General features: G+C 40.9%; 1 protein-coding gene across 1 annotated transcript in view; it reads left to right on the forward strand.

Annotated features, from left to right (window-relative positions):
- The first annotated feature begins 656 nt into the window (after nucleotides 1-656).
- lrmda (leucine rich melanocyte differentiation associated) overlaps nucleotides 657-25,224 on the forward strand; it is a 267,111-nt gene continuing 242,543 nt past the window's right edge. The window contains exons 1-2 of the mRNA XM_077495602.1: nucleotides 657-921; nucleotides 2,906-3,006. Coding sequence (XP_077351728.1) covers nucleotides 880-921; nucleotides 2,906-3,006 — 143 coding nt within the window. The 5' untranslated portion in view covers nucleotides 657-879. The remainder of the gene's footprint in view (nucleotides 922-2,905; nucleotides 3,007-25,224) is intronic.

Consider the following 25,224-nt stretch of genomic DNA (forward strand, 5'->3'; position numbering starts at 1 on the left):
GCTGTAGCGGAAATATCTGCCAAAAAGTGGACACAAAGGCAATATTTCGGTGCCCTACTTTTATTGTTTTAACGCTCCTTTCTCTTCCGGTGTCAACTTGCATGACTTGCCTCAGCAACCTTCAGAGCTATACCAGCAGGAGCTTAGTCTTTAGGTGGGACACCCCAAATTGGACAGGTTTAAAGATAGAGGCATGACTAAGTGCAATCCACTTCTCTACGTTGGGGCTGGACACAAAGCTAACACCCCTATGCAAAAAAAAAAACACAAGCAAAAAAACAGTGTTACTATAAGCACAGGGAGAAAACAAGTTCTGGTGCATGATGTGTACATGGTGCCCCCTTAACATCTCTGACTGCCCCCTCAGATCAGCGTACAACCGGCCCTGATTTGGGCACAATATCTTTTAATAAGAAGCCAACTTTACTTGGTAGTAACTTTTACTCAAGTTCAATAAGTTTGATATTTGAATAAAAGGCGAGACAACGGCCTCTTTGTGCGCCCAATGGTTCCGCGGAGCGTTGTCGTGTGACATAATAACGGAAAACAGGCGGCTCAGTGTAGCGGCGTGATGCACTTTGTAAATCGGTCAGCCAGCCAGCCGCCCACTGCCAACCAGCCAGCCAGCGCGGGACATTTCCGCACACGCGGGTCAGCTGATCGAGACATGCGGAAAGCAACAACTCCACAAAAAGTCCATCCGCACACAGATCGCACTGCTATCAACTTGTAGCTGCTTCACGGATTCATGACACACGTTCGTTCATCTCGTCCTGCGTGAACTCCACATTTCCCATTACAGGCAGCGAGCGGTCGAGAGAGAGAGAGAGAGAGAGAGAGAGAAACGCGCTTGCTGGACTGTCATTCCGACTGGAGGTGATGGCGCGGAGGGAGTCACCGGTGGCTATGAATGGAACTCATGTAAGTGTGTATTGTTGTTCTCATTATTAGATGATTTCTGCAAAGATTCCAATGTGGTCGGAACTTGGGAAGCATGCAGCATTGTGCAAGCTGTCATGTGACCACGGTTAGAGGTTCCTCCCACTCAACGTGACGGACACGGAGCATCCAAGTTGGGGCAATGCTGACGTGAAAAGTGGTTCCAGGGATCCCCAAAATTGCGTTTGAAACGATTTGACATTTTACTTGAAGAGGTGGGACGTAACTAAATGTACATACTTTATAAAATGTCTCAAAAGTAACTTTTTTCCAAGTTAAAAAAAAATAAAAAATCCAGCAATTGTTATAGTATTCAGCATAATCTTTTCTAATAAAGTGTTGTACCATTAAAACAAGTTTGTGTTAAATAAAACAAAATGCACTGACAACTGAGCAAAACTTTACACACCTGAGGATCTCCAAGAGATTACGGTAATTAAAAAAAGAGAATGGAGGTGCTGAAAAGTGGTCCATAAATAAATAAATCCAACCAGGAGGTAATACATGCAAATAAATGTTTTCTAAATCTATAGTTGCACAACATGCAAATGCCATATTTTGTTGTGCCACATGATACATTAAGTGGGGGCTATAAAACAATTTTTGCTGTGATAAAAGCGTGTTCAATAAAAATAAATAAACTGACCATAACATTATGTATACCTGCAGAATCTCACAATGAGGTCTAATACCAGAGCAGGTAGAGAAGCACTTATCCCTCAAAGGTTTAAAAACAAAAAACAACTTAATTCTTAATTCAACTTTTTACTTGATGAGAGATGTACAGTACTATATGCTCAAGTATTATAATGGTACTAGAGGTGTGCTCAAAAAATCGATATGGCAATATACCGTTGCAGACCTCATTCCAATACATGTATCGATACGCAGGCATCAGAATCGATATTGCTTGTTAACTTTAAATAGCATTGTACCTAAAAAAATAAAACCCAGCAGCGTCTTTGAAGTTAATTGCCTTCAATTAATTCAAAAATAGCTCACCAGTGATTGGACACTGTGTCTTGCTAAGAAAAATGAAAGCAGAGGAAGAACATCAACATTTATTTACTCATAAACTTAACATGTTACGTGTTTTAATGTACCAATGTTCGTATATTTTGTTTAAAAACGAAATAGAATGTCTTACATGAAAAAAAAATGTTGCTTTTATTTCCCCAAATATTTCAAATAAGCACATTTTGGAGCTGTAATTTTATCATTTTGATATTTTTGCTCATATCAGCTCATGCTTATTAATAAATTTTCCCGGTGTGTCTGTGAAAACTGCTCCTTGCTCTGCACTGCGTACATATTTTAGACCAGGTATATGCCGCTTGGTGGTAAACCAGAAGAGCTATTAACAAAAATGTTTTGGTCGTAAACATATCCTTTAGCTATGCATATGACTGTTATTATAAAATACAAGTAAATTAATGTAAAATATCGGGATACATATCGATCAAGTATTGGGATACATATGTATCGCGATACATATCGTATCGTGACCCCTGTATCGTGATACGCATCGTATCGTGAGGTTGGCGGCAATACCCAGCCCTAAATGCAACATTTTTAAAGTCTAAAGTTTCACAAAAATACACAAACATCATCCATCCATCTTTACTGCACATTATCTAAAGCAGTGCATTATTAAAGCACTTAGTGATAAAGTGTGTTAGATATGACAAATATGCTGTAAATTGCAACCTAGTGATTAATATGCGCCTCTCAGTTCTATGTTTTGCGGTTCAAATCTTATGTGAGCGTGCCGTGAATGCTTGTTTGTCCATGTGCCATGTGATTGGCTGTTAGCTGGATAGCACCCTGTCTTGTCTGCTGCAGCACCTCAAAATGGCCACTGAAAAAAAACAAAATCAAAACATATTTACTGTATGCAAGCTATCACATTTTATGAAGTCATTTACTGCTGCTACAGAGGTATTTCCATTTCTGTGTTTATTTTCAGATTTCCTACATTGGACATGATTGTAAGGACATCCCAGACTTCCTTGGAGACTCGTTTGGAGATTTTGCAAGAAGGCTGGATTTGAGCTTCAATCAGCTCAGGTCAGACTTTTTTTTTTTTGTCATGTGCTTACACTTGCTTATACTTATCTTTATGACTGTCTTGTGCTTGTCTCTGGCTGGTACGCATGGATTTCAACATGATTCCTCGAGTGTCACAAGACCTTAGTTGGCTAATTGGGGCCAACTGAGGAACTGTTTGTCCATACGTGTTGAGCATTTATACACTGTGGTGCTTATGTACTTTCACACTATGATGCCCCTTTTCAAGAAAAGCAACACGGCGATGACGCGGCATCAGAGGTAACTGCAGGTCAGATGACGAGATTGTCTGCAACTAACATCATGATATCTGTTGGTAACTGCCAGTGTGCTTGTTGATCTCGAGGAATTCATTTTGCTTCTCAATATGTTTGTAACTTCATTTTTGGACCCCAAGCAATCAGAGTTCTGCCTAAATTGAGGTATTTTTCCTTTACATATTCATGCTCTCCTGATGGGTTTTTCCCACTCCGCTCCCATGACCACACATTGAGTTTATGGGTGGGTGGAGTTAATAAGCAACATGTGATGATGTTTTTAGCTTCCTAATGCAACGCGACGCCCTCCCCTTAATAGACGTGATCCCTATTAGAATGTAACTAATCCGCCGCTTAATAGCAAAGAACTGCTGCCTGTTAGAAATGCGATTGATATGCATATGTGAGATTGGTACACAACAGAAGGAAGTCGACTTGAGGCACTTGAAGCGTTAGGGTTAATTTTATTAGCCAATTTTAATTTTAGTCTTAGTTTCAGTCCTCTTTCAGTTCTTGTCTGTTAGTTTCCCACCACCCACGGAATCGAGAAAGAGCTGTCAATCTGTCAATCCTGTCCGTGTCCGGGCCGGGTGAGGTTTCCCGTGTTGAGTCAAATTAAGCCGCAGGCTCCACTCCTGGTGGTGCCCTTCCGTCAATTCCTTTAAGTTTCAGCTTTGCAACCATACTCCCCCCGGAACCCAAAGACTTGGTGGTTTCCCGGGCGCTGCCCGGCGGGTCATGGGAATAACGCCGCCGGATCGCGAGTCGGCATCGTTTATGGTCGGAACTACGACGGTATCTGATCGTCTTCGAACCTCCGACTTTCGTTCTTGATTAATGAAAACATTCTTGGCAAATGCTTTCGCCCTGGCCCGTCTTGCGCCGGTCCAAGAATTTCACCTCTAGCGGCGCAATACGAATGCCCCCGGCCGTCCCTCTCAATCATGATCCCACTTTTTTAAGACCGATACCGATACTCAGACCCTCAGTACTCACCAATACCGATACCAACTGCCGATACCAGTAGTATATTTTGACAAAAAAATCACTAAAAGATATTTTTAAACAAATATATTTCCTTTAATTTTGACCAAAAAAAAAACCAGCACAGTCACCCTTCAATAGTCTTAACGGTCAAAATAAAACACAAAAATGCTCTTTTAGTTTAACATTCACAATTTTTGAAGTATTTCCAAACCGGTGAAGTTTTGGTGAAAAACTGCTGCAAGCTAGCGCCAGTTACAGGCAAGGAGGACTCACTTAACGTCTTCCCACTCTGTCATCGGTCTGCGTCACGAGTATTCGAGTACTTGAAAAAAGGCTGGTATCGGCCCGATACCGACACCTGGTATCGGTACCCGCCCATCCTTAGTTTTTATCACAATTTATCAACCTCATCCCATTTTTATTTTGTCAAGTTTTAGTCGACTTTAAGGGTACTGTGCGAACCTCCGCTCCTGATTGGTGGACTGGTTCCAAGGACGTCTTGGGAGTTTGATTCTTGTGTCATTGTCGGCATATGCAAATTTGGGTGTGCGAACCCCTGATCCTGATTGATGGACTGGTTCACGCTCGTTCGAATATGTCACGATTCGACACTGTGCCGCCTGCCGTAGGGCTTCCTGTCCCGAACAGTCGGTTTTTGGTCGGTGTGGTATACTCAAAGTATTCACTTTCTGGAAATTTTAACATTTCTTTGTCATGTGTTCTTCGTTTCTTATCGCCGTGCTAAACCTTGGGTACAAATGGCTAAACAGTGGGTACAGATTAGCAGAAAAAATAAAAAATCTCATACCCTGGCACCAAATGGGCTCTGTACACCGGAACCAAAAAATGGCAATGGAAATGTTTTTGATGCTGATGTAAAATTGCTTGGTCAACATACGAAGAGCAACAGAAAAAAAAGCTCTTTTGTGCATCATAATAAGGGCTTCTCATTTTATGTAGTTTGACTTGGTCTCCCCAGCCCCTATTGGTAAAATTCATACCCAACAGGGACACGGAAAAATACGGACTTTTATAGGTCATGTAAAAGCGGCTTCAGATATTTCCTCCAAAGATGAAAAATTACCTGGTTGGCTTTGTAACCCACATTCCACGTTTGTGCTCTTCATATCAAACAGCGACATTGAAAAATGCTGGCTTTTGTAGGCAGTATAAACGGTGCATCGGATACTAACTAGTACCTTCGAAGCCAGAAAGCTGCCAGGTCAACTTTGTCCTCCCATTCCATGTCTCTGTTGTTTATAAGGAATGGTGACAAAGGCGTAAAATGGATTGCTTTATACAAGCAGTATAAAAGGGACTTAGGTTGAGTGCTGCAGGAGATACACAAATTAATTTAGAAGTTTAACAAACATGACTTGTCAGATAGGCGGATTTCGAATTTGACAGCATGAGCCTGCCTCAGCGTCAAGCGTCACCAGGTGTAAACGCGAACCCGAAACCTTGAGCGCGTGCGCCCCGTCACTGTGCTCAAGTCAAATCCAACAGGAGATGTTGCCAAGGTTTGTTGCGGCTAATGCGCTCACTTCTGTCAGTGCCGTGGACAACACTCCACCACCATGCTGACACAATGAGAAGCCCGGCGTCACTTGCATCGCCTTTAACTGAGCGCTGTGTGCGCCCTACACGATTTGTGTGCGTTGTTTGTGTAGCGCCGCCGCCAGATTCCAGGCAGGTATCGGCGGAAATGAACCGCCGGTAGCGATCCGTCACGCCCACGCTCCTCCGCCGCCGTCAGGCCGTCTCATCACTGTGTACTGTTGTGTCACCGTCTTTGTTCCAGGTCAGGTGTTTACACAGTGTGTTGTGTTGACATGATTCCTCTCATTGTTTGCTGTGGTGGTCACAATCGCCTACATGCATGTTGTCATGCTGGACATTCAACAATCCCTTACAGATTTGGTAGACAATGTTGAAGTTGTGCAATGTCAGCGTTTATAGCATGTTGTCAACACACATGTAACGCATTACAGAACATAAAATATGTAAACAATTAGACTTTTACAAGCCTGTCATCTGTTATAGAATTGTCATATAAAACAGAATGATAATGTCATGTTCATAATGTTCCCATTGAGAGATGACACTTGGCAGTTTGAAGTTTCTTGTGTACTGAATTCAAGAGGAGCCTACTATATTCCTTATTTGCAGGCTTTAAATGTGTATACTGGAAGGTACTTCTAGCAATGCAATACTGCAGTGAGATAGAGCTGTTCTAGTACAGAATGTGGTTTCTTACAAAAATTTAGTCTGAAGTCATTTTTTTTTCATTTTGTGGGTAGCAATGCTCTACACACAGAATAGTGTCACTTTGTCTTCCACTAGCTTAATGCTAACTCAAAATGCAAAACGCTATAGACAGGCTAACTGATCAAAGCTCACCTGTTTTGTGAAGCTGAGCTGTGATTGGTTGTTCCCTGATATCTGAGCAACTGTGATGTCATTTTCACTCCACAGCAAGTGGCAAAATGGCCGCCTTCTGTTATTGATAAAAACAGCTGGATATTCCTGCTTGACTCATATTCCACTCACACAATATTAACCAGAATACCGTATTTAGACTAGTGGGGCTGCATAGAACATATTATTGTCAAGAATTTTGGGGGGCTTAACTTCCTGTTTAAAGCTTTACCTCCAGCGCTAACTGCAGTTAAAAGTTAAAGCTTTAAAGCTTTAACTTTGACAGCACTAAAAAATATATGACGTTTGTTTGCTTTGGGGAAGCTGGAACTTATTAATGGCATTTTTTTTTTTTATTTAATTTCAATGTGGAAATAGGATTTGAGATACAAGTATGGTCATAGAACAAATTCAAGTCTCATCTCAAGGCACCACCATGTAGATTTACAGAATTCCATGTCATCCTCATTTAAGGTTCATGTTTGATTTCGGTGTGACAGTTTGGGGGAATATAAAAACATTTAAACTAATATCATTGTCAATTCTGAACATTTTTAAAGGGAACTTCTATTATCTACAGATTTTTGCTGTTGGCGTGAGGTCTTGGTCTCTACCTCCCATGAATGGTGAAGTTTCACTGTAAATGGTAATTGAAGTAGACTTCAACTAATGTAAGCGGCTTTTTATATATATATATATATATATATATATATATATATATATATATATATATATATATATATATATATATATATATATATATATATATATATATATATAATAAGCCAATAATAGGATCCTTCCAGTCAATGCAAACACAAGTGTTGATGGGGGTCTTTAGAAAAACCCAACGTTTGTATTGCAGACGACCTCCTGATGTGTGAAAATTCCATCTGTCTGTACGAAACAAGAGTTTGACTTTTGCATTGCAGATGAGCCCCGGCGTCGTACGTACAGTAGGCTGCACGCGCTCACCCAGGGCGATGCTGGCGATGGCAGGCGTTTTGCATTTTAATGACAAATCAAGTATGCTAACTCGCATTTGAAAAGGGAAAGTGCTCTCGGTGTCGGCCGGCTGTCAAAGTGAGATGTAAGCAGTGTGATGAAAAGAGAACAAAGAAGACAAAGTAGGGAGGCCTGCTACACTGAGAAATGAAATAAAACCGTGTATGGCCTGTCAGCTGTGTCGTTTTAGATTCATATCCAAAGAAGGCTGGAGTATTAGCACCACGCTCGCGCCTCACTCATCTGTCTCGCCTAATTCGTCACGGGGGCGCGCTGTCTTTCAGCGCGGTGGAAGGGGTCTGCTAATTGACAAACACAGACATCCCATCCCAGCCAAGGTGGGCCGCGTGTTCGAGGGGCTATAGGTGGGGTGTTGCTCCCGGTCCTCGAATGAGAAGTGACAACGGGAAGAGAGCCTGTCATTGTCTCGCCTGAGTGTTCAATCTGCAGGCACGGCGCCATGCAGATAAAGTGTCAGTTAGGCGGAGAGGATATGAAACATTGACGCTATGAAGTCCTCCCATCACTTAACCAGCAGCGCGAGTGTGCGTGTGCGTTGAGTGGTGATGTATAGGCAAAATATTCCATGTCTGATCGAGGCAGGCCTGTTTGCGATAACCTGAGCTCATAAATTAGGCAAGCAAATAACACATTTACGTCAGGGACGTTGATGTTTAGTGTCAAAAACAAGCATTTTAATTTCACCAGGCTAGCTTGTGGAAATTATGGACTCCTCCAGGGAAAGCAGGAAGATGTGTTAAGGACGTTGGAACTAATGGAAGGTTTGTCGTATTTCGCCGTCTCTCCAATTTGAGCTTATTTCTGAATTTCTTTCTCGCTGCTCATGTCACTTGAAATGATGGTGTCAGTAGAGAGTTTGAGTCTTAAAGAATTACTTGTCATAGAGGTGAGTGGTGTAGAGGTTTTTATAATAGACCTATAGAATGAGTGTTTGAAGGTCTTGTGGCTTTACTTTTGTTCTCATCGTTTTTATTAATGCTTGATAAATTAGAGTAGCCTTGACTCAATTTCAGATTTGTGTTTTGATAATATTACATGAATACCAGTGTGGGCACTTCATAAAATGTTGCTGGTCTAGTAATTGATCATTCGTCATCAGTCCGTCATTTTATTTTAACCACAATTCCGTCATCACTTTGTCACCACTATTTTAGGACCGACAAACAAAAGATGGGCATTTTTGTCAGTCTGTCATTCGTCAACAAAATGGTCGTGCATCAGTGACGGACTGAGAGGTCCGTCAGTACTCGTGGGTGTATCGGACTTGGTTAGTGACGATTACACTGACGGACAAACACTTCCGTCAGTGTTTAGTCCATCATTTCAAAATATCTTATCTTTTGTAAGCTCGTCAGTACTGACGTAATCCCCACCTGATTAATAGTATAACCAACATAAAAAACAGAGAGCTGTCTTTCAGTAAAAAGAACATACGAAGATGACAGAAGATGGGAAAATCAGTCAGAGCCATTTTTACAAACATCGGCCAGACTCAACAAAATGATTTGGAACGCCCTACTGAAGAAATACACTAGATGTTCAAAAGTTGTCATTTTTCTGCCTTTAGTTGTTCTCTAAACTGCCCTGTGCTCGGAAACCGGCCGTGTAAAGTAAAATGCCGGAAAAGCAGAATGGGTGTGTGTCGTTTAAACACCAAATGCTCACTTAGAAAGCAATTGCTGCTGTCCAGCAAGTATTTTAGATGTTACACCAGAACCTGACATCTTATTATGTTGTTGCAGGATAGCTACGACACAATATCCCAATATCCCACATTTTACAGGTTCTTTGTTAAAGCCAAAGGCTTTACTGTATCTCCGTGTCAAACAGCTTTATTGTTTTTTTGTTTTTGTTATTGCTAGCGTTAACTGATAACTACTTCTATACGCAATATCAATGTAAAGATTTTTACTATTCACAGGGTTTTAACTTATTTTTACACAAGCCACATACCAAAAACACGTATGTTAATTGAGAACTCTTCATCGTTCATAAGTAAAACTGTGTCAATGTTTATCTGTATGTGTACCCAGTGATTGGCTGGCAACCATTCCAGGTCTTGTCCATAGTAAGCTGGGCTACGCTCCAACTCAGCATACGCAGTATAAAAAAAAAAAAAAAAAAAGAATGAATAGATGCACTTGTAGGTAAGAAAGTTAAAATGTTATGTAGTCAAATTGGGAAACGGTGATTTGACCATTGGAAAGGATTCATTTCAGTCTCCACTAGTTCCTGTGGCCAAAATTGTTTGCAAATTGCAATTAAGTTTTAAGTAGACCATCATCATGGAATGTACTTGTAGTGTGTTGGACTCGAAAGGGTAAATGGTGCTTATGTAAGCAGCTGTTTAGAGTTATAGGTCCGAACTAGTTCATTTGGTTTGTCAGCCATTGTAGGAAAAGAGAAACAGTCAAAAGACAATATAGTTGCTTATCTTTTAAGCCTGCAGAGCAGTTGACTGTCTGAGTGCAAACACAAGAGAAGGCTGCTGACAGCAGTGGAAGCGTCTATTAATCACTGTCAGCAGCCATCAGCCCTCTGGAGCTTTCCACAAGCTCCTCTTTGCTTGGTCTTGCCCATTCGGAATGGAAAGGAACATATTTATGTTCCTTTTGTTCACATAATATATACTGGCCAGTGATGCCATTCCTTTTATGACTGCGTCACATTTTTTCCCTTTTTTTTCTTTCTTTTTTATTGTACACCCTGAGACGGATGGCGTGCCACTGACACGGAGATTTACAGGCCTCCAGCTTGCAGTGGCGGAGCTTTAGAAGGGCCCGCTGACATCCAGCCAGCACTTTGGAGGAGGAGAATAAAAGCTGACATTTTATTGGCTCTAAAATAGAGAGAGAGGACTCGTCGCAGAGGAGGGGGGAAAGAAAATAAAAGACATTCCGCAGCATTTTATTTATTTTTTGGCCAGAAATACAAGATTGATTGGGTATTATTTCGGAACTTGTCAGTGGTAATAAGGACAACTATGATTTCAATTATCACCCACTAAATATAGTTCATTGCCAAAATGAGCCATTTGTCAAATATGCCATGCCATGCTATTTTAATATTTTATGTTGACCGCCCCGGCTGGCTTGTTGGCTTCAAAGCCGTCTCGGGGATATATTTTTCCATTGACAGAATTCCAATTAGTTTTAGTACACTCTGGCTGAATAAAATGGCTCTTAAAATCGGCAATGTTTCCTCGCTGGGTTTGTTTTTTTTCCCTTCGCAGAGTGATGGATCTTTTACGAGTTGACCCGACGGGGCCCAAGTGGACACTCTCGCCTGTTTCTTACTTGGCCGGTGAAAAACAAAGTATCCACATGTCTTCGTCGTTGCCATATTCCCTATTTGTGATATTGCGTAAACATCTGCTGGGCCCGGGTAAAGATCATGACTCGCCTACATATTTAAAGCCTTATTAAATACTTTACAAGTTCTACACGCATTCCGCAAGCGAAGCGCGTTGTAAATACGAGTCAGATGTATAATTCATTAGTGACATGTTTAGTAAGTAGACGATTTTGGGGAGCGCTAATGTGTACTCAGGTTTTGACAGGCGCTTTGTGCATTTTTAAAGCGCACGTTAAAAGGGGAGATGATTGGACCGGGCACTGGGCTGTCAATAACAGGCCTGCCGCTTGAAAGTTGATGATGTGGGGGAATCGCTGCGTGTCGTAAATCTGCTTCCTTTTTTTCTTGCCTGACGCCGCTTTTAAAGCCCATAACACATGTCAAGTCATTTAGGATACATGCCATGCCGTAATGAGCATTTTGCTATAAAAATCACTAGTGGTTTCTAGTCGAGTCTCCTATAGGGCTTAGTTTATGTTCAGCCCATTACCCTCAGATAAAAGATGTAAGCAACTGCGAGGCATGGAACATATTACAACACAACCATGATTCTACATCTCTTGGCCGAGCCCCAAATGGGGAGGGGCAGAAAACCCCAAAAGGTTTGGAAGAGGAACAAAAGCGCTTCCTTTGGTCACAGTCTAGCCTCTTGGAGTCACTTCACGGCCTTCAATCTGTCTCCTCTACGTCTTCCTGGAGGTGAAAAGTGAAGACAGATACTTGGGGCGCATTTCAACTCAACTTGGGGGATGTGCGCCAGGTGGTGGGGATGTTCACAAGAACAACCCCCCCGCCCCAACCTAAAGCCAGGCACTTTTAACCTCATAGTGAGTGAGAAACTTGCAAGCATACACCACAATGTGAATCCTGAGATCAGCAAGAAAATATTAAAGCAAAACATTGATGCATTGTTGATCCGAATCCTCCTTCCTTTTACAATTCTTTCACGCATACATTCTAAATCAGCTGTAACAGAAGAGCATTTAGGAAATATTGCTGCAGTATTGCGGACCACATCTTGCAATCAGTTAAACAACCAATATTACTACAACAGGTTAGGAGAGGTGCGTGTCGACTTTTCACACCCATGTCTCGGAATTACCCTAAAATCTGTTATGACTCTTATACTATCTCCAAAGGGTGAATATTTGTGGGGCAACTTCATTTCCACATTTTGCATCACTGTTATTTAGCACTCCTCACAGTTTTGAACAACAAACTTAGAATCCTTTTCATTATAGAAATGTTTAGTATTCAAACAAAACAATCAAAAAATGTAGTACTATGCATGCCAGGCCAATAGATGGCGATGGCAATTGACTATACTACAAGAAAACTCACAAAAAAAGACAAAAATGGTTTTGTCAAGTGCATTTTACAAGGGTATAACATAATTTCCGGCCTTGCCTTGAAATCAAATACATGCTGCTGATATCTTCTTACAGCAGATTTGCGTGACTATCGAGATGCTTCTCAGTCACCAGGGTTCAACAGGCCAGTACTTTGAAACATCGAAACTTGGACAGGGTGTTTATTTGGTACAGGATGCAGCCCCAGATCACCCAACACACATTTCAGTGGGGATCCTTCCCTGTTCACCAGATTTGGTCCAATCAGACTTCTTGTTCTCCAGACTGAAACAGTACCTACATAGTCAACATTTTGATACTCAACGTGATAGATGCTGTAGCGGCATTCCTTGAGGGGTATCTTCAAAACTGGTTCTGGAACAGACTTATTCAACTGGAGCATCGATGAGACAAATGCATTGGACTCCAGGGGGATTGTGTTGAAAATGCAGAATTCTATCTGCCTCTTGTCTTGTTCAGGACGGAAACTTGTGACATTCCTCGTAAATATACTTCCTAAACCAAAAAACAAAAAATGTCTTAATCCGTTTTCAGTTCCGTTTCAGCAAATGGTCCTTAAAGCCATTTCCTCAATCGTAAACCAGAAGAGAGTGTTCGCTTTCCCCATAAAAAAGCCTTGTAGCATCCTTGCAAGTGGACCAGCACAAGCAGATCCTGCAGTCAGAACATGCACACGTGTGGACCACCCTCAGAACGACCTGTGAGTTCCTGTGGTGGGAAACTTGCCCTTGGGTCGATGCGTGGCAAATTGTCAAGGGAGGATTACATATTTTTTCTGCCATGTTTTGAATGTCATATTTTTTAGGGCGTGGAGCACAGGTTGTCTGGAGGTGATGATTGAAAACAACTTCCAACTTTTACCTTCATGAAAGGAATAAGCATTCGTTGGGTATATCAATTGTTGTTATAATGTCAGTGGATTTTGTGGGTTTGACTGAAGCAAAATGGAGTGCCGGACTTGGCTGCAACCAGCACAGGTGCTGTTGATTCACTCTGAACTCATTTGCTGTTTGAAGAAGACCAAGTAGACATCAGCTATGGGAATTTGGTACTTTGGATAGAGATTCATCGCAAACGTTAAACAATTTCTGACTTCAAACAGTGTTGGTGTGCAGATTCTGTCCAGATTTTGTTGCTTTCTCGACCCACTTGTCGAAAGCCTGATGCATCCCTGACGCTGGACAGCTGTGCCGCATTCTCCTCACACCTGTAACTCATTTCCTGTTTCCATTTCACTTACACATACTACGATCTTTCACAGTTTTTACTTTCCCCCCAAAAACGAGACCAAAGACGACAAGATTGGCGGGTGATAACGATGACGACATCAACTTGTTTAACGTCCGCGCGAAGAATGCACAAAGAATTGTGGAGCGGGGATGAACTCTAAAAATCAAGGACAAGTCATGTCTTTTTTTGAGGCTCCATCTGACGTCCATCAGCATGGAAATGTGTTTTAATGGTCAGGCAAGGCTGCAACACATCATAAGCGGTTGCCTCACTTTCCCACCATGGGACACATTGAGATAAGAAGCAGTGACTGCATGTTTCATGTCCACACTGATGACACGTCTCCTGGAACAAGGCTTTCATTTGCAATCTTCTTCTTCTCTCTGGTTTACCTCATAAAACCCCATCTCTCCATTAGGACAAATACACAATGTTTTGTGAGCTGATCCGCCTGCCCAGACGCTTGGTGATGTTCTTGACTCTCTCTCCCCGTAGCCTTCGTACCGCGGGGCACTGAAGAGTTCCTTTATTTTCTCCCTCTGTCTGGATCCTAGGCCCTTGGGTCTTCCAAAGCGCCAAATGCGTCTGCACTCAGATGTTTGGAAAAACACCAAACAGCCAAGGAAGAAGAAGAAGAAAAACGGGAGGAGGGTGCGCAATCCTCATCGGGGCAAACTGTTCGTGTACGAGCAGAGCGGGCGGTGAGAGGCCCAAGAGGGTGTGAAGACTTATGATCTGAGGGCCGTTTGTGTGTCAGTCGGATCAAAGTCTTTGTGAAAAGGAGGAGAAATCCCTTTTACCTACCCCAACTACGGCAAACCTTTTTTTGGGGGGCTGTTGGCGGGAGCAGGGCTGAGACAAAACATGCTATACGTTGCTATTCCACCTCTAAGTATCCTACACATTTACATCAAGATGCACGTTATTTATTTTATAAATTGTGGCCAATACTTTTGATATTGCTGTAACTAACACCCAGAAACATTGAGTTGTCATAGGTTATTTCCTGCAAGAAGATGACAAATTGGGAAAAAGATTGGACAGAGGAAACACAAGCTAAATGCTGCTTGTTCTGGTGTCCACATGTAGCATGTCAATACACATTATAATTGAGCAGCACATTGATACGATAATTGAATATCCAAGGGGTAGCAGCCTCTGCCCTCTATGCTACATTTCACACAAAAATGCTGCGTTGCTGTATTACCAAAAGAGGATATTACATTATTTAAGTAAAAAGAGAAGTCAGCTGCTTTCTTCCTGAAAAAAAAAAGCAGAAGTTGCCTTTTCATTTCCACTTACATCAGAAAGTTAGTTATTGTTTACAGTTCGTCTGCAATATGTTGTCAACCTGCAGACAAGAAATTGTAAAAAAAATATATACCTCGTAAGTTATTGGCCATTTACATGGAAATGTTTGAAACAAAAATGTAGGCCCATCTTTCATATGGCAATGGGGTTTTGGACCAAAGAACTTTGAAAACCGGTGCAGTTCAGGGTGTCTCATCCAAAGTCAGCTGTGGTAGTGAGGACAAGCATGGGTATTAAAATATCCCATTTTGCATTGCTAGAGAGAGACATCAAATGCCATCGATTTTTTTTTTTTCTCTTACACTCTCTCTGTACACGCTCAATGACCTCAATTAGTAAACAAACCCACTCTGCTTTGATGGAGCTTTCCACTGAGCAATAAATGACTCCGTTTGGGATAGTTGGTATCCGCAAGGTAATAATAGCACAGTAGGAATCTGCAAAAAACATTTGGCATTGAACTCAACAAACAACTGCAGCGGAGACCGGGAGTCTCCTTAGACTAAGGAAAGTTTAAGAACTGACCACTACATTGAACTGTGTAGTCTCGTTTCTTTCAGCGTCTCAAATTAACACACAGCAACATCATCAAGCACCTTTTATCATTTCTATACCCATTTCGCTTAGCATACATTCTCAGCAGCACAATGCGGAGCTACAGCAAGTCCGCGACTCTGACGCTAATCCTTATCTTGAACCCGGCAGAGGCCCCGTATACTGTATATGTACACAACTGTCAGTCACACTCGCCCTCTCACGCTGCGAGGGGCGCAGGGAGCGTATCCTTCCACGGGCCCGGCTGTTTAAATTAATTATAAGTTTTATAGCGAAGCCCGAGGCCTTGCACAGGCAGCTAATCCCAGTAGAGGGCTAATCCGACCCCGCGTTACAGAAAATCAATGCACCTCTTTGGTGTTGGCATGCCATCAGGGCATGGGGACACATGTCAGACAGGCCTGCTGATTTTTTTATGAGGCTTGTGTTTGATGTGCTGGAGCCGCTGGAGGATGCTCCAGGTACACAGAATTGAAAAGAATATCCGGAAGCAAGAATAGCCCCTCTGACCCCAATATTTATTTATTATTATAGGTGTGAGTGTGTGTGTGTGTTTTTGGAGCAAACAGCTGCTGTCAAAAATATGATTTTTATTATTCGGTACGGTTACAGTGATTTATTTCAAATATGAATATGCCTTAAATCACAAATTATAGGCAGGTATGTGCACTGACTGCTTTTTAACAATAGTTTGAGTGGTTTATTCTGAACATCATCACTCCTCGCACATACACTAGTTCGTGTTGATTCTTTGTCTTAATTTCACATTAAACATAAGAATTTGCTCATATATCCTCCAAACGTGTCATATTAACCGGGATTGTCAACTTTTCATATCAATTGTATGATAAATATAAATCATGAGCAGCTTTAAGAGAAAAACGATTTTCTGCATCTTGAATGCTTTATGAGTTTTATTTTAGTTATGTCAAGCATTTGTGAGGGATTTTGTTAGCACTGACTGGCTGTAGATCAACTAATCAGTCAGACTGGCTAGTTTAATTATGTTGCTTGCAGTTTTGCGAGATTCATCTCGACGGCGAGGATTGGTTCTGTCATTTCCAAAGTGTCAATCTGTGTCTTTGCGGTAATAAATCTTTTCATGACCAAAGACGGGAACGTACCGATTTTATGTCTGTGGTTTGATAGACACAGCCTGAGTCACTTTAATATCTTGTCACTTTTTGTACATTGTCAACATTGAAATAATTTATTTGTACTCTGACACGCTTTAATTTTAGCTTACTCAGCCCGTAGACTTACCGCAAGACACTATTCTCACTTTTGACACTTTTCCATTGGCAAAACCAAATACAATAAACAAGGATACACAGCAAGAAACAACCAAAATATGCAGATAATATGCATTATAAAACTTAACAGTATTCACTTGAATACACTGTCCCCTCAGTCCCCTCTTGAATATAATTGGTCTCTGAGAATTAAGTATTGAAGACCCTTCTTTACTATTGTTGTTTATCTTATCCTGTAAATTCAAAGTTGTGAAGTTTTCGCCGCGAGTACAACCATGCAGTAGAAAAATGACACATTTAATTACAGCAAAATCCCTAGCGAGTACCAGCCATTGTGTTATGAAGCACTTTAACTTTCAGGCATTATTAGAGCCAAGCCTAGTGAATTTTGAATGAGGATACTCGGAAGGAAGCTCAAATTGATCCCTCTGTAGCTTGCACAGTTTTCATCTGATATTGTTCTTGTATGTCTGTTTTTTTTGTTGTTGTTGTTTTTTTTTTTTAACTGCAGCTGACATAAATTTAGTTAAATATTTTCATGTGTGTGTCTGTCTTTTTTGTATGTTCGTGTAGTGAATAAATGGAACTGATAGCAATCTTGTGTCTGGTCACAAGACCTGCAAGTGTTTTGACTCTTCTTATCAAGGCATCTAGATTTTTTTTCCAATGAGGAAAACTGAGTCTTCTGATCCCTGTAATGCAGCTGCTTATTTTCTCTATGTAATCACATTATTTCATCACAGTGGACCTTACTGTGCAGTCGTACAGTCAGAAGATTGACAAATTGATCAAAACTGCATAATAAGTATTAGAATTCCAACAAAATCAACCATTTGGCAAACAAGTCCATGCAAATCATTTGGTGATACATACATAGCAGTGAAATATTTTACATATCAAATTGTAGCTATTTTATTATTATTTTTTTAATCATAAGACTGCCTCTAAACATTTGCTTTGATTGATTTTCTTTAGTGTTAGCAAATATGGATGTTGTTGCAAAAGCCTGTTACAACTATGTTGTAATTTGTCTTTGAAACTACACCGCTTAGATTTTGCAATCACGAGGTTTGTTAGTTATTTACATCATTAATTGGAAAGGCCATAGAAAAAAAACACGACAAAGCCGTTTCGTTTCCAGTTTTGTGGCGAGCTGATGAAAGCAGCATATACTCTACAAAAAATTATCCTCAGTGCAGTCCGAGCTTTGATGTGAGGTAGAGCTTATGGAAATGTCAGCAAGGTCAACTTGGTTGGCATTATTCATCAAGTTTGAAACTACTCACATCTCACATCACCACCCAAATGTGATGGAATGTTCCTTGGGCCATGCTCAACCTAGACCAAAGCAAGGGGAAAAATAAAAAAAAATAAATAAAAACTATTCATGAATTTTTTAGCAATGCTGCTACAGCTGGGTGAACCAATAAACAAGCACCAGAAAAATAAAATAAAATAAAATCTCTGTAGCAAAAAATACTGTAAATATTCCACTTTCCAATCTTAGTAACAATTCGATATTACACCAATGAATGAAACCGCCTATTAAAAATTAACACCTTTGAGTGATTGTAAACATTAAACAATAGACATGTCTCTGGGCTAGATTTACCTGGCACAACTTAAAAAAACAAAAGGTGGTAATTTGCTTTCTTCATCCCATTCACCAGAATGACTTCTAAGCACCCAAGCGTCGTTATTAATATGTTCGCCGCTGAGCGGTCAGCCAGCCGTGTGTCATCCCGAGGCCGAGGAGTTTGCCCGTGATGTGTGATTAGGAGCACGAGGGGAGATTAATAGATGTTTCTTCCCCTCATTTGTTATCGCTCTCGCCGCTTTTTGACTGACGACGGGCGCGTGATAAACAGAAGGGAAGGCCCCGCGCGTTTCCTGAGTGTGACACTATCTGCTCATCAGCGTTGACGCCACGTCGTCCTCTGACAGCACAGCTGCAGTCAGCTGTGCAGCAGAGGAGAGGCAGTGGAGGGTGTTTGGGATGTGCGTTTTAATCCTGGCCTGTTTAATGTTTACCCCGCCGCGCCCCCCCACCCGACCGCCCTCCTACACCCCGCCCGCCCTCGACAATCTGGGCCAGACATCATTTTAATGGTATGTACAGTGATAAAGCCAATAAAGTGTCAGGATGATTGATAATCGGAGCATTATAGCAATATGACTTTCCAGTTCTCCTCTGCGCTCCAATGATGGCTTCCAAATTGAATTCTTTATGCGTGCGTGCGCGCTCACAAGGCATGCGTGTGCGTACCTTGTGCCAAAACTGGAGGTGAGAAGGAAATGTGAGCTTATGTAATAATATGTTATATGTAAAATAACAACTGCTGAATTGATCATCACGCAATGTTTGGGGCTTGCTTTGTGTACTTGTGTGGAAATATGGAGGGTACTGGCAGCATTTATGAAGGCGATTACCATATTTCACGCACTAAATAAATGATATGAAGTTTTGCTTTGCCCTGAGTGTCACAGGCTGTGAGTGTATGAGTGCAGTGAGTGTGTTTCATGTCAAAGCTGTCTTTTGTCAGTATGCGTGCGTGTGTGCCTCAGAGCTGGATGGGAGGTGTAAGTGTGGGAGAGGATAGCGTAAACCTTTCCAAACATGGGTGGACGTTGACATGCCACAGACACTAAAGGCACCTCGCGAGTTGATCACAGTGATCTTGACATTCCTTTAGGATTGCTAATATCATTATGATGAGTTTCCGTTTTGGTTGGGTGTTTTGATGTTGTTTAGGTGTACATTACAACGTGCAGAGATTTAATATTTGTGCAAAATTGCATGAAATGGTTGGGCATAAGGTCATCATCGAACGTCACCATCATACTTAGATTGCTGGTATGTTTTTGTCCATCTGTCTAGTATACGTGGTTCCAGTTTGGCAGCAGGAATAAATCTTGAGCACAAGTTTGTCTTTGAAGGATCCATGAAATGGCTGCTTTGAAACTTTGGGCCAATTTACTTAAATTCTGCGAAATTTCATCAAGGGTTAGGCCATTAGGTGGTAGAAACTTGACTGTGGATTGTTACTTTTTCCTCCTCACTTTTGTCCAAACATTTTAAATTTGCGTTACTGCCACCTACTGGACTGGAATGGAATAACTGAACTGAAATTCTCAACTGTAATTTCCAACTTTTGACATTTACTAACATCTGCATTGGATTACAATTTTTTTGTCAGATTAACGGCCAAGCCAGGAGATCAACTTTTTTATTTTTTTATTTTTATTTTTTACCCAGGACAGTGATGGTGTCCAGACTACAAATGATATCAATGAATTAGATGCTTTCAGTTTTTGCATGACTGTATACTGCCAGTGGTGAATGGAGTAGAATAAAGCTGCCGGAGTTGTCTCTCCATGAGTGTAGCTCAACATTCCATAGTTGATGTTATTTTGCCCTTTTTCAGACAGCAAACTAGAGGAGGCTGAATGGACAGAGTTTGTCTGCTGATTACAGCAGATTTACATCAAGGCACTACAAAATCTATTAAATTCTTAACAATCAGTTTATCCCTTAGTGGCTGCATATGCTAACAACACATGCGTCAACACATGCCCAAATGGCTATATAACTAATAAGCATAAACATTAGAATTTAACACAGACGATAACTGTTTTTTTTTTTTTTTTTTTTGCTGTCTCTTCTGAGTGCCATTCCACTTTGTGGTTTTGTGCTCCGTCTTCTTCCATGGCAATTTTTCACAGAATTATTGCTTTGCCTTTGGAAATCGATAGCGTTCGTCGTGAGATTGACAACACGTGTCGCCCTTGAGTGCCGTGTGTGTCTCGGCGGGCCAATGAAACGGCTCCTTTTATCCCCAGCAGCCTCCCCTGCCTCTTCCTGGCAGCCATAGAAAGCTCTTTGTTTTATGTAAATGGTGATTGATGACACGTCTGGCTCAGCCGGCAGTTTTTGACAAAAACTATTGATGGCTGCGCTCAGTAAAGTGTTAGTGCAGGTGACAGAGCAATCCATTTTCACAGAAAAGGAGAGTGAAAGCCAGGGAGAGAGAAGCTGAAGCTTGAAAAAGTCATGAACACTTTACATATTTGGAGCTTCACTTTTATAAGTTAGGCTTTCAGGATTTGCTCTGTGACCTGAACACTACAAATTTGTTAATGGTGTCAAAAACCGTACATACATAAAACATGCATTAAAGTGGAAAAGAGGCTAAATCTCTCTTAGTTAATGACATTTCTGTGGTTATCCTGCATATTTTTATGCGGTTTTACATTCACTATCAGTTCACTGGTGAAGTACTCTCTGCACTGTAAGAAGTGCGCACCATAGAAATGTACTTTTATGATTTGGCCATATTTAGACGCGTCATATAGAAAATCTGCATGTGAGCGACTATACCACAAAATAAAATCAAATGAAAAAAAAAAATTGAGCCAAAATGGAGGCAGTGCTGACGCGAGTCTGACAAAAGCAGATTTAACAGATGCTTCAAGGGGACCTTAACTCATGAAATCCCGCTGTCCTGCACGCCGGGCCCCGCCCTCTAACTGCTGTATAAATAGATTGTCTTGACAGGGTAATTCATCTGCGGCCATGAAAACATCAGCTTTAAAAGACAGCTCGCTCAGACCCCTGCGCTTGTTAGGGGCCAGATCAGCAGCCCAGATGCCTGCGATGTAAACTCATGAAGGGAAGATTAATTTATCTGTCATCCCTGACTTTGACAGTTGTTGTAAATTTGACTCTGGCTTGCGCTCATGGAGGGGAGGGGAGGCGAGATTGTGTGTGTACGTGGAGTGAAGATATGAAGAGAGGGAGGACAGAATTAACGACTGAGGGCTAGATTTCGACATGTAATGTTGACAAGTCGCTGATGCATCGAGACAAACTTGCATTCGCAACATGACCCGCTGCCATTTCCCCCAAACGCTTCCCAAAAGGAGCAACCTTCGTCATTTCCAAGATGGCGGAAGGCAGGAAAGAGAAGAGCGGTGGTCCCGTCAGGAAAGCCATTTGGCGTCTGATTGATGGTAGCAGGCGAACCACGGCGGCCATGTTCTTCTGATCTCCCCGGACGTGCGAGCCATGCCTGCCGAGCACCAAGAAACAGGAGATGCTTTTTTTTCCTCAACGTTTTCAACACCCCTACATGCCGGACATATTGTGATATGTTTTTCCTCATATCTGTCCCACACTTTCGGAAAATAGACAGTTTATGCTTAAGTTTTTGAAAGTAGTGAAAATGACTTCCACATCCTGTGCATTCTTTTTAGCTCGTGATCTAAGTGGAATTTTATCCAGTTCTGATTAAAATGCTTTTTGGACCAATGCTAATATATTTGGGGCAGATGTGTTGTTTTGGTATATTTTTGGGCTCCAATTATCATTTTTTTGACAGTCACATCAGAACATTTTGAGATGACATCCTCACTCTAGCATGGTTGGATTTCATCGACACAGCATATTAGCATAAACTACACCAGTGGTGTTTTCTCTGCTTTGCATTTCCATGTCGCACTGATGTTTGCATGATGTGTTTCAAATGAGATTGACATGCTGTCACTAGCCATGACATTCTCGAGTCATAGCCTGAGCATCACTGCAATCGTATAGGAGTAGAGATGTGGTTAGAACATGTGGAAGTTACACTTCCTGTCCCTTAGCTAATATGTTCTGTGTAGGAATTAGGTGTGCTGATGTACTACTAAACTACATTTTGTATACTGAATAAATCAGAAAATAAATACATGTACCGTTAAACCCATAATTGGTCACTAGGACCACAACTTTTTAGCATACCGTACATGTGCCTTGGAACAGTCCCGCATTGCTACATTACATTTGCTTGTTTGTGATCCCAGCACTTCTCAAGCGGAATCTCACATGAAAGCAAAGCGGTTAAATTTGGCTGTAATTCATCAGCACCTCCTTGCATGTCTGATTGGACCTCGGGGAGGTGACAATTATAGCCCAGGAGATATTGAGCTTTTATTGTAGATTAGCATGCTAATAGGCTTTGATTTGACAGACCTCGCTTTCCCCCCGGAGAGCGACAGCCTCGAGCCAAACGGAGGGCTTGTGTAAGGGAGTAAACAGGGGGGAAAAAAAGGAAGGGTGGGGAGAAAGGGGAAAGTAGAGACGAGGGTGAGAAAGCCTTGTGATTGAGGTGGTTTGGAGGAGCGTGGAAGATATTGCTAATTAGCATGTGGAAGAAGAAGAAAGGTTGTGACAGAGGAGGTAACCCAGTCGTGATAAATATGGTGACTTAACAGCCTCTCCTCCTCCCCTCCCTTTTGTCTGTTGAAGCCCACAGCTGTGGACTTAAGAACTCCTTTCACCTAAAAGGAAATCAAAAGATAATCCCAAGTTTGATGTTGGGAGCAACTTTAGAGCCAGTGGGGGGAGAGGGGTCACGGGTGTATAGGGCCAATGAGTTTAAGCTGTAAACCCTTGACAAAAGCTTCTGACATTGTCATTTCCTCCCCGTGTCTCTGAGTGTATAGGGAAAGTTTGGGAGCGCCTCCTCCGTGCATGACTTAACCGACTCAAGAAGAATAGAGAGATAAGCAAAGTGTTAAAGTTAATTTCCCCTCCAAAACTGATTCCCTCAGGTTGGATGGAATCCTCTTACCTGCTCCAAAATTTCCCTCGCAGATGTAAATATGCTCTGAAATTTGATTGACAGGCCTTTCTTCTAGTTTATGACTCGGATTGTTGCACAACTTGCGCCGTCTTATTGCATTATTGGATAAAGAAGCAGAATGAACAAAGCCTTCAATTACTACAATAAGCTGATCTCAAGAGAAGGCGAGGTAGAAAAGTTGTGAAATGGGCCATGCCACTTTGCTTGCAGTGCATTTTTTCTTTGCCCGACAACGAGGCTTTGGAGCCTTTAAGAATCCTGCAATGCAGTATATGATGGCGATGCGAATAAAATATATCCATTGTTGCATCTAATTGTCTAGGATGCAATTGGCCAATAATTTGAGATGCATTGCACGTGCAGTATTTCTGTGCAAGGAAATCCCAAAATGTCGTCTGTATAAACACACAAATGTTTGACTTTGAACAAATGAGAAAGTTTGTCCAAACATTTAAATTGTGCCAAACATCCACTTGACAGATGTTTGTAGCAAATTATGTGATATTAGTCATATAAAAGCAGATAGCATTCATTTAAAAACAAGCTGTTTGTACAGTATCTAATTGCAGATTACAATTGATTGAATTGTACTCAAAAAACAGTTGGTTCATAAATAACCAAATTGACTACTTGGGTCAGATTGGACCAACATTTTCTCGTTTTGTACAAAATGACCACCCAAAATCGCATTACTTAATACAAAACAACCCATAAAGTTGAAATTGGGTCCCTTTTTGACACAAACTGGGTTATTTTTGACTCAACTGTGTTTTTAGAGTGTGTATGTAAGAAGGTGTGTATAGCTCAGTATTTTATATCAGTGTATATTTGATAATATAATATTAATATTAATAATAATAATAATAATAATAATAATAATAATAATCTAATTTTATAGATATCCATCCATCCATCAATTTTCTGAACCTATATATATATATATATATATATATATATATATATATATATATATATTGTCAGTGTTTTATATCAGTGTATATTTGATAATATAATAAGAATCTGATTATATATATATATATATATATATTAGGGCTGTCAAAGTTAAAGCATTAATAGATTAATTAATCACAGAAAATTGTCGCATTAATTACATATTAACGCATATTAATCACACTATTTTTTTGGACCGCACTTGAGCCTTGAACGTAACTGCGGATAGTTACATTGAAGGCTGCTGAGGTCAGTGATGAGGTCAATGCACGTCATTTCCTACGCCTGTTGTTCCAAAGTGAGCAGGTGACTCCAGTTGGTGTGCTCGAAAGTAAATTTCGCTTTAAAAAACACCCCGACGGGACTTTAGATAAAACAAAAGTAATTTGCATTTAATAAATTAATAATTGCTTAATTGCACCCAACTGATATGATGCTGTTATGTTTTGAGCAATACACGCATGCATGCAATTGGAGTAAATTGTATTGGTGTAGATCATATTGTATTGTTTTGTTCCAGACATTTTTGCTTCATATTTCAACTGGACTAAACCACATTGTAATTGGAAATAATGAATCATACCTTAATTGGTTTGAATTGTCTCACTCCATATTGCTTCTGATTGTAAATAGAGCTAATCCTATTATAGCAGAGTAGCCTTATACTTAACCTTGCATGTATCATTTCATTGGCATTGTATTGTACCGTCCTCAGTGAGGGAGATACATATATCTCGTATCTAAGGCTGAATTTGTTTTTAAAATTAATGTGTTAAAGTCATCAGACCTCATAAAACTTGACTTGACCATCTCTTGCTTTGCCAGAACAGAGGTGCGGGGAAGGCCATAATACATGCTCTGATGTTGACAGTTGACCTTGAAG

This window comes from Festucalex cinctus, chromosome 14 (genome assembly GCF_051991245.1).
Source record: "Festucalex cinctus isolate MCC-2025b chromosome 14, RoL_Fcin_1.0, whole genome shotgun sequence".
NCBI lineage: Eukaryota > Metazoa > Chordata > Actinopteri > Syngnathiformes > Syngnathidae > Festucalex > Festucalex cinctus.